This window comes from Centruroides sculpturatus, unplaced genomic scaffold (assembly GCF_000671375.1).
Source record: "Centruroides sculpturatus isolate CEXI.00-Female unplaced genomic scaffold, Cexi_2.0 scaffold333, whole genome shotgun sequence".
Lineage (NCBI taxonomy): Eukaryota > Metazoa > Arthropoda > Arachnida > Scorpiones > Buthidae > Centruroides > Centruroides sculpturatus.
This window is the reverse complement of record NW_019384637.1, coordinates 30572-41052: the sequence shown is the minus strand read 5'-3', so window position 1 is coordinate 41052 and position 10481 is coordinate 30572. Positions and strand designations below refer to the sequence as shown.

Below are 10481 nucleotides of genomic sequence, written 5' to 3'. Positions count from 1 at the left end.
ATTTATACTTTAAATTTAAAATTTTGGAATATTTTTGCACTTTTATCAAAACAAAATATTTTTAAAAATTTAAATTATATTATTACTTTGTTTAGAGGAAAAAAATCTTGTGTGTTTATAAATGCTTTTTGTTTATGTTTAAATATTATTATTAATGAGTTTTTTTATAAAGGTTCTGCTTGTTTAATAAAGTTTAATGAAAATGAAACATGTTTATTTTACATTTAGCTGTCCATTTCTTGCTGCCAGAATAAGTCCCGTTCTTCCAGCTGTTGCCGGTGCTCTATTTCTGTTTGTATTTGCCACATTACTGAGAACAAGTTTCAGTGATCCGGGTGTCATTCCAAGAGCTTCGCNAAAGTAAAAAGAGGTTGAAAGAAAACCACCCTCATATATGATCAGGCATAGAGGCATATAGCTGCTATTAACAGCAAGACAACCTTTTTTAATAAAATTGAAGACAAAACTGTCCAAAAATACGTAGCATTAAGAACAATGCAACATATTTAAATTCAAATCAAGAAAAAAGAACCAAAATATTAACTAAGAACAGTTAATAATACTTTGATTCTTTTCTTGTTAATTTTGAAGTTGGCCAAATAAATCCAGAAATAGTTGTGATTATTTCTATTATAATTAAAGTGTATACAGTAATACCCCGAACTTACGCAATAGGTGGGACCAAGCGATAACCGCGTAAGTCAAATTTGCGTAAGTCTGGGTATAATTTCACAATTTGTGTAAAATCCAAGTCGGATGTATGTAAGCTAATAAATGTTTTTGTTAATCTTATCTCGTCTTTTGATTCATTCACGGTTACAAGAAATCACCACATAGAGTCTTTCAAGTCTCCGTAGATATAACAAACACAAAAATAAATAACACAAAATAAATTTAGCTATGTGTCGATTCCGCGCGGCACGTCCAAACATGTAAGCTGAACAATAGTGTGGGGGGAGTGAGTAATCAAGAGTTGCGTGGCACTCAAACAAAAGATGAATCGACGAGATTTGAAAATCGCGTAACTCCGGGTTCGCGTAAGTCGGGGTAGTGTAAGTCGAGGTATTACTGTATTGATAATTTACAATAGCTATTAATAGAATTTATACTTTAAATTTAAATTTTGGAATATTTTTACACTTTTATCAAAACAAAATATTTTAAAAAATTTAAATTATATTATTACTTTGTTTAGAGGAAAAAAATCTTGTGTGTTTATAAATGCTTTTTGTTTATGTTTAAATATTATTATTAATGAGTTTTTTTATAAAGGTTCTGCTTGTTTAATAAAGTTTAATGAAAATGAAACATGTTTATTTTACATTTAGCTGTCCATTTCTTGCTGCCAGAATAAGTCCCGTTCTTCCAGCTGTTGCCGGTGCTCTATTTCTGTTTGTATTTGCCACGTTACTGAGAACGAGTTTCAGTGATCCGGGTGTCATTCCAAGAGCTTCGCCGGAAGAAGCTGCTGATATTGAAAAATTAATAGGTACTTTTCTTGTAACTTTTGTTTTTATAAATCTAAAATATTTATTTATATTTATATTTATTCTATTAAAATGGGACATTGTAGTTTGGATTTTATCTTCATTTATTTTTAAAGGAGATTATTTTAATAAGTATTACTTTTTTCAGAAATTTCAAATGGTTCAAACAGTCCGACATACCGTCCTCCTCCCAGGACGAAAGAAATAATTGTCAATGGACAGACCATCAAATTAAAATACTGTTTTACGTGCAAGATATTTAGACCTCCGAGGGCTTCCCATTGTAGTCTCTGTGACAACTGTGTTGGCAAGTATTAAATTTCAATAGTAATTTGAATTTTTTACTGAAAATTTGCTTTTATAGGCATGTTTAATTAAGTACAGTAAGATACAGTAAAATAATAAAATAAGAGAAAATCAGACACCAGACAATATTATTGTGGAATGCCCAAGTCCACAATAAACTACACAAGACAAAACCTATGATAGAAAATTGGACACATAACAAACAGTATGATAGGAGATCTGAGGTTATCCTTACCCGTTTGAGAATTGGACATACTCGACTGACTCATCAATACCTTCTGAAGGGTGATGATCAGCCAGTATACCAGTGTTGCAACTGCCCTCTAAGTGTAAAACATATACTGTGCAATTGCTCCATATTTGAGAGGATGTATAGACAGTATTTTGGAAATGCATTGGAAATTTGGAAGTACATTGGAAATTGTACAGAGATTCTGGGCCCAAGGCCAGATCTTAACAATCTACTAGACTTTCTGAAAGTCACTAATATGTATAAAGAGATTTANTTTAGACCTCCGAGGGCTTCCCATTGTAGTCTTTGTGACAATTGCGTTGGCAAGTATTAAATTTCAATAGTAATTTGAATTTTTTACTGAAAATTTGCTTTAATAGGCACATTTAATTACGTACAGTAAGATACAGTAAAATAATAAAATAAGAGAAATCAGACACCAGACAAGATCCAATAAAAGAAACAGTTGGAAACCCTAGCTATTACGGATAAGTTAGTTATATTAATCAGCCAAGAATATAAGCATGAAGGGAGCAGATGAAGAGAGCATGATAGTACCCAAGGATATTTAATTTAAAAATCCTGCATAGTAGGATGAATGCAGTTGTTGTTTATGTGCAAATTGCATCAGTTCTAAGTCAGTTACATAGTCAGTCATACAGTTCTTAGCATTTTATGTACCAATCAAGCAGCAAACCCACTGTAATTCAATAGGGACAAGGTGCTAACAAGCAAAAGAGGCACTGATATCTTTTATCGTGTCACTATAAAAATGCACTTATTCATTTTTTTTATTGCAGTGGCACAGTTGTGCTGTATGTCTTCTAGTATACTAAATAAAACCGTTAGTCAGTAAGAAATGCCATAACCATTGACAGTGACAGGAAAAAAACAAAACAAGTGAAGCCTCTCTCTCCTTTATGTACAAATTGAATTTTTGACTGCTAAAATTAATAGCAGTAACCCAACTTGATTGAGGATGANCTTGCACCAAAAAACCAACCAACTAACCAATAAACCTAGACAGTAGTTTTTCCTACATATATTGAGATTTTTTCATGGCTGACTTTTGAATTTTTCTACTCAAATCTTACTTAAATTTATACTTCACACTCTTATTTCTGTTTTATCTCACATTTTGTCTAAAAATATCCAAATTTGAAAACAATAGAGAGGTTGCGGCCGACGTTTTTAATGTGAAAACGTGTACGTCGGACGTTCAGCGCCGCTTTCCTGTAAGCCTAGAAGTTTGATAATGGCGTTTGGAACGTTAGTGGAATCATGTTCGACGTTCCACACACCATTGTCAAACTTCTAGGCTTACAGGAAAGTGGCGCTGAACATCCGACGTACACGTTTTCGCGTTGTAAATGTCGGCCGCAACCTCTCTATTGATACAAAATTTTCCACCAATAAATTTTTTGGTGGAAAATTGTGGATATATGTATCAATGAAAATTATTATTAAAGTGGTTATTTATACATTTTATAACAACATTGAAACAATTTCCCTAACATAAGCCCTTTCCAAATCTAAAAATATCATTAAAAAATCTTTCAGGTTTTCCCAATACTTTCTATTAGTTATCTAGAAATAAGTTTGGGTGGGAATGAAAAGTTAGAATAAGATATAAGATATAATTAAAGAGTTATAACCTGTTTCAGCAACAATTTTTTATTTATCAAACATTTTTGGCTACCTTACAAGGAGAGGGCTAGATGATCAGGTCTCCCATTTGAATGAAAGTTGGTAAGAATGTAGTCCTAAACACAATCAACTCCTTGTCCAAAAAATAGGACCCTATTCTCAAGCTTTTCAAAAAATGGGTCTCTGAAAATTGAGTGTTTAACTTATAATCTTTTGGAAGTTTGTCTGCTGGGAATGGCAATGTGACATGTATTCAATATAGTAGCCTTCTGTATTGTGATATGTTTCTATTCAACTGTAATGTTCCCAGGCTTTTATTTAGTGTTTGTGGTATGACACCTGTAGAGGAGAGAATGACGGGTACAATAAGCACCCTATCCATCCTTTACAGATGCCTAATTTTCTGAGTGAGTTCCGTGGACTTACCAATTTTTTTCAGTGCACGTGTTTTGTACATTGTGAGTGTTTGGAATGGCTATGTCTATAATGTATGTGATTTTATTGTGTTTGTCAATGAGTGTGATGTCTTGTCTGTTGTGGTAAATTGTTTTATCTATGATTATGGCTCTGTCGTGGCACATTTTATGCGTGCTGTTTTCCAATACTGTCTGTGGGATGTATTTGTAGTTTGGTTCGTGGATGTCTGATAATTTGTTTCTTTGCAAGCTCTTGATTATTATATAGTAACAGACTTACAGAACCCGGAGTTATGAGATTTTCAAATCTTGTCGATTCGTCTTTTGTTTGAGCACCACGCAACTCTTGATTACTCATTTCCCCCACACTATTATTCAGCTTACATGTTCAGACGTGTCGTGTGGAATCGACATATAGCTACAATTTATTTTGTGTTATTTATTTCTGTGTTTGTTATATCTACTGAGACTCGAGAGACTCTACTTAATCATACAAACAAAGTAGAACTGATTCTTCCACATCAAACTAGAAAAGAAAAACTTTATCTTTGGAATGTAAGGTTAACATTATCAAAACTTCGATACAAAAATGAAAATTTGTGAATTGGCAAAGGAGTTTGATCTACTGGAATCGACAGTCAGAATAATTATAAAAGATAAAGAAAAAATTTTTGAAGCTGTGAAAAATGCTCAATCTTTAAATTCAAGCATCATTCGTAAACGTCACAGTATTATCACTGAGATGGAAACAATGTTAAAATTATNTCAAACATTTTTGGCTACCTTACAAGGAGAGGGCTAGATGATCAGGTCTCCCATTTGAATGAAACTTGGTAAGAATGTAGTCCTAAACACAATCAACTCCTTGTCCAAAAAATAGGACCCAATTCTCAAGCTTTTCAAAAAATGGGTCTCTGAAAATTGAGTGTTTAGCTTTTGGAAAGTTTTTTGGAAGTTTGTCTCCAGGGAACGGCAATGTGACATGTATTCAATATAGTAGCCTTCTGTACTGTGATGTGTTTCTATTCAACTGTAATGTTCCCTGGCTTTTGTTTAGTGTTTGTGGTATGACACCTGTAGAGGAGAGAATGATGGGTACAATAAGCACCCTATCCATCCTCCACAGATGCCTAATTTTCTGAGCGAGTTCCGAATTTTTTTCAGTGCATATGTTTTGTACATTGTGAGTGTTTGGAATGGATATGTCTATAATGTATGTGATTTTATTGTGTTTGTCAATGAGTGTGATATCTGGTCTGTTGTGGTAAATTGTTTTATCTGTGATTATGGCTCTGTCATAGTACATTTTGTGCGTGTTGTTTTCCAATACTGTCTGTGGGATGTATTTGTAGTATGGTTCATGGATGTCTGATAATTTGTTTCTTTTCAAGCTCTTGATTTATTATACAGTAATAGACTTATGCAAACTCGGAGTTATGCGCTTTTCAAATCTTGTTGATTCATCTTTTGTTTGAGCGCCACGCACTCTTGATTACTCACTCCCCCCACATTATTGTTCAGCTTACATGTTCGGACGTGTCATGCGAAATTGACATATAGCTACAATTTATTTTGTGTTATTTACTTCTATGTTTGTTATATCTACGGAGACTTGAGAGACTCTACTGTGTCATCCAAACGAAGTAGAACTGATTCTTCTGCATCAAACAAAAAAAGAAAAACTTTATCTTTGGAATGTAAGGTTAACATTTTTAAAAACTTTAATACAAAAATGGAAATTTGTGAATTGGCAAAGGAGTTTGATCTACCGGAATCAACGGTCAGAACAATTATAAAAGATAAATAAAAAATTCTTGAAGCTGTGAAAAATGCTCAATCTTTAAATTCAAGCATCATTCGTAAACGTCACGGTATTATCGCTGAGATGGAAACAATGTTAAAATTATGATGTGATAATCAAGTAAATGTGAAAAATTGTATAATAATATAATTTGTTATACATATGTATTATCTAAGATTTTATTAAACATTTTTTTCTAAATTATTGTTTTCTTTAGTCTCNTAAAAGTAAAGAACGTTTGTTTCTCTAGATATTTTTATTTAAGATAATGAAACAAAACTTACTTTACAACACATATGATACCTTAGCTATTTTTCTACATAGTTGCCATACAAATTTAAACATTATTTGTCATAACGTATCACCAGATTTTCTATGCCTTCTGCACACTCAGTTACCGCCAAGTTCTTGAACCAGTCATCAATCAGGGATTCTTGGAGGAAGTATGTTTCAAGCATAACATCTTCCACTAGCTCAAAAGCAGTCTGGAACAAAATCCATAAAATTAATGGGAAGTATGCCTCTCAGTCTTTGTCCATGCTGGAAAATAATTGCACAATAATCAGCAATATATTTAATACAAAGTATTGCTGATCTGTTGGGAGAAACATTTTCCTCTTCATCCAGCAATAGAATGTATTCAAAAAATTTTTCAAGCTTATAAAGCGCAAACAGAAAAGCAAAATTTAAACTTCTGTTCCTTATCTAATGAGGAATACAATGTGCCATTCACCAGAATAGAACTACATACAGCGATCTCTTGCTCAGGGAATACTGCTGTATGCCCAGATAAAATCCACTTCAGCACGATTAAAAATCTGTCAGACTTGGTAATCTTTTGAATCTGTTTAACAGAATATGGACAGAACATACTTTTCCTGATTCTTGGAGGCTATCGATTATTATAACCATTCCCATGCCAGGTAAAGACTGCAAGAATCCCTCTAATTACAGACCAATGTCTCTGACAAGTGTCTCTGTAAACTCTTCAAGAGAATGGTAAACAGACATCTGATGTTTCTCTTAGAGGAAAAGGATTACCTTTCATTACATCAGAGTGGATTTTGTAGGAACAGAAGTACCATGGACAATTTAGTAAACCTTGAAACATCTTATGTGAAGTGTTTGTTAGATGACAGCACTTAATGTCTGTGTTCTTCGATATAGAGAAGGCCTACATTTGCTGCTAGTGATATGGGATACTTTGTGATCTACAGAATTCAGATTGCAGGGTAATTTGCCAAGTTTTATTAAAAACTTCCTACAGAATTGAAGATTTCAAGTTAGGATGGGCATCACTTTATCTAAGCCTTTCATACAAGAAGAAGGTGTTCCTCGGGGTTCTATTTTGAGCGTGACTGTTCCTAATCAAAATTAACAGCATAGCTAATTGTCTATCTCCCACTGTGAAACACTCCCTGTATGTGGATGACTTCCTGATCTTCTGCGAGTCTAGTAACATAAGTTTTATTGAGAAACAACTGCAAATCTCCCTAAATTGCATAGACGATTGGTCCAAGATGAATGGTTTCAGTTTTAACATGGAGAAGACCTCATGCATTCACTTTTGCCATAGGTGTGGTTTGCACCTGGATCCTGAAATTCACCTAAATGCCTTGTTAGCCTTGTTGACCATTGGGATTTTAAGTTTTTGGGTGTTTTGTTCAACCAAAAACTGATGTTCTTGCCACACTTGAGCAGTTTAAAGAGTAGATGTTTAAAATCTCTGAACCTTTTAAAGGTACTATGCTGCTCATCCTGGGGAGCAGACAAAGTTTCGATGCTCATTATTTATAGGGCCCTTGTTCATTCTAAGCTGGATTACGGATGCATTGTGTATGGCTCAGCATGAGAATCTACTCTTTGGATGCTGAATCCAATCCATCATCAAGATTGCATTTGTGCACTGATGCTTTTTGAACTTCTCCTGTTCAAATCCTGTACGTGGATGCTTATGAGCTTTCATTATCCTCAAGAGAGAAAAATTGTCTCTCTTGATTACCTTAAACTGAAATCTCAGAATAAACCTTCAGTGTAAACTACAGTATCAGATACTCAGCTGAAAAGATTATTTGTATCTTGTTCTAGTAGTGTCCCTACATTTGATATAAGAATGGAGAATGTAAGCAGCACAGTTGATCTGGATACAAACAACATTACACAGGCTGAAGTTGATAGTATATCACCTTGGTCAACTCCTGTAATAGAAGTGGACCTTAGCTTAAAGCAGTTTTCTAAGGAATCCACTCCAGATTACATGTATAGACAGCACTTTGCAGAAATTGATCATTGTCAGAAGAATTTAATTCCTATTTACACTGATGGATCTAAATTGGATGACTATGTTGCCTCATCCTTTGTCTGCCAGGATGAAATTGTGGCAGAACAAATATCACCAAATTCTTCCATCTTTACTGCAGAGCTGCAGGCTATACACTTAGCTTTAAAGTATATAATCAGAAAATGCCATCGTTACTGATTATTTACACTGACTCAGTTAATGCACTTCAGGCTTTGATCTCATGTGAACCTAGTTCTCACTCTATAGTGATTAAAATTCGTAAACTGTTTTCCCATCTTACTGCGAGTAATTTCTCTATAAAATTTTGTTGGGTCCCAGGCCATGTAGGTATAAGAGGAAATGAAGCTTAGGCAGCTGCAAAGTCAGCAAGTTCTTCACAGCATACAATGCCTATTGAAGGAGGTGATTTGAAGCTAGTCGTTAAAAAACAACTAGCAGAGAGATGGCAAATCATGTGGAACGCCCAAGTCCACAATAAACTACACAAGATCAAACCTATGATAGAAAATTGGACGATTTTGTTTCTCTATACCCGTCCATCAAAATCCAGCCATGCTTCTGCGAACTGAGGGATTTATTACTCTTTTACCCCGGTACCTCCACACATCGAAAACACATATTGGAGAAAGTTGGACACATAACAAACAGTATAATAGGAGATCTGAGGTTATCCTTACCCGTTTGAGAATTGGACATACCCGACTGACTCATCAATACCTTCTGAAGGATGATAACCAGCCAGTATGCCAGTGTTGCAACTGCCCTCTAAGTGTAAAAAACATACTGTGCAATTGCTCCATATTTGAGCGGATGTATAGACAGTATTTTGGAAATGCAAATCGGGCAGAGATTCTGGGCCAGAGGCCGAATCTTAACAATCTACTCGACTTTCAGAAAGTCACTAATATGTATAAAGAGATTTAATTATTTATTTAGGTTTTTCTTTCATATATCTTGTTGTTTTGTTTTTATTTTATACTGGCTGCAAGGACCCGCTTCACTGGGTTTTTATTTGTGGGCAAAAAGTAACAATAGTGAAGATTAAGATAATTACATTATAGCCAATCTTACCCGTTTTCACAGAATGCAAGAATTAAGTCCCCCGTTTCCAGACTAATTAGAGACCTGGTCCCGATTCTATTTCTGAACGTCTCCTGTTCACGTCCAGTCAAACAAACTATTTTCAACGTTTCTGGAACGTTTACAATTGTTCTATAACCAAACCAATATGCAATAACAAATTCCAATTTAAAACGGTTCGAACATTTTTAAAATCGAAATAGAAAATCTTCCACTTTCAACCCCATATCTCCCACACCCTTATAGCTATCGAGATGCAACCACCATAGTGCACGAATGGTGACTTGGGGCTATTACCACATACAAACACAATTCATGTGTGATGTGTAGTTTTGGCAGAAAAGTGAAATATAGGGACACACATCCATTTTTATTTATATACTAGCTGCAAGTACCCGCTTTGCTGGGTTTTTATTTGTGGGCAAAAAGTAACGATAGTGAAGATTAAGATAATTACATTATAGCCAATCTTACCCGTTTTCACAAAATGCAAGAATTAGGTCTCCCGTTTCCAGACGTTTCTAGAGAATATTTTCATGAGCATAAAAATATGTTCAATTTCCTGCAAAAGCACAAAAACCACCTGTAAATTTTGCATGCCGCTTTATATTAACACTTCCTGGTCCCAATTCTATTTCTGAACGTCTCCTGTTCACATCCAGTCAAACGAACTATTTTCAACGTTTACGATCGTTCTGTAATCGAACCAATATTCGAATTTTATGTTCAAATTAAATTCGAACAAAACATTCGAAATAGAAAGCCACTTTCAACCACTTTCAGCCTCATATCTCCTGCACCCTTATAGCTATTGAGACGCAACCCCCCTGGTGCACGAATGGAGACTTGGGGCTACTACCACATACAAACACAATTCTTGTGCGATGTGCAGTTTTGGCGGAAAAGTGAAATATAGGGACATACATGTCCATTTTTATATATATACTAGCTGTTACCCGCGATTTCGTCCGCAAAGGTTTTGCAAGCAAACCCCATTTACATTCAATATTTCAATAACCATAGTAATTGTTATATAACACCTACCGCTGAAGAGAATTGCCGAGAATCAAACAAACTATTTTCAATTTGATCAATTTTTTGGAATGTTTACAATCGTTCTATAATCGAACCAATATGCAATAATAAATTCAAATTTATTGGGTTGTTCGGAAAGTAAGTTCGTTTTTTTCCGTGGGAAAAAACAACAATA

General features: G+C 34.5%; 1 protein-coding gene across 1 annotated transcript in view; it reads left to right on the top strand.

The window, feature by feature from the left end:
• The first annotated feature begins 1279 nt into the window (after window positions 1-1279).
• LOC111625891 (probable palmitoyltransferase ZDHHC14) overlaps window positions 1280-10481 on the top strand; it is a 29716-nt gene continuing 20514 nt past the window's right edge. Inside the window, exons 1-2 of the mRNA XM_023369148.1 lie at window positions 1280-1489; window positions 1636-1794. Coding sequence (XP_023224916.1) covers window positions 1297-1489; window positions 1636-1794 — 352 coding nt within the window. The 5' untranslated portion in view covers window positions 1280-1296. The remainder of the gene's footprint in view (window positions 1490-1635; window positions 1795-10481) is intronic.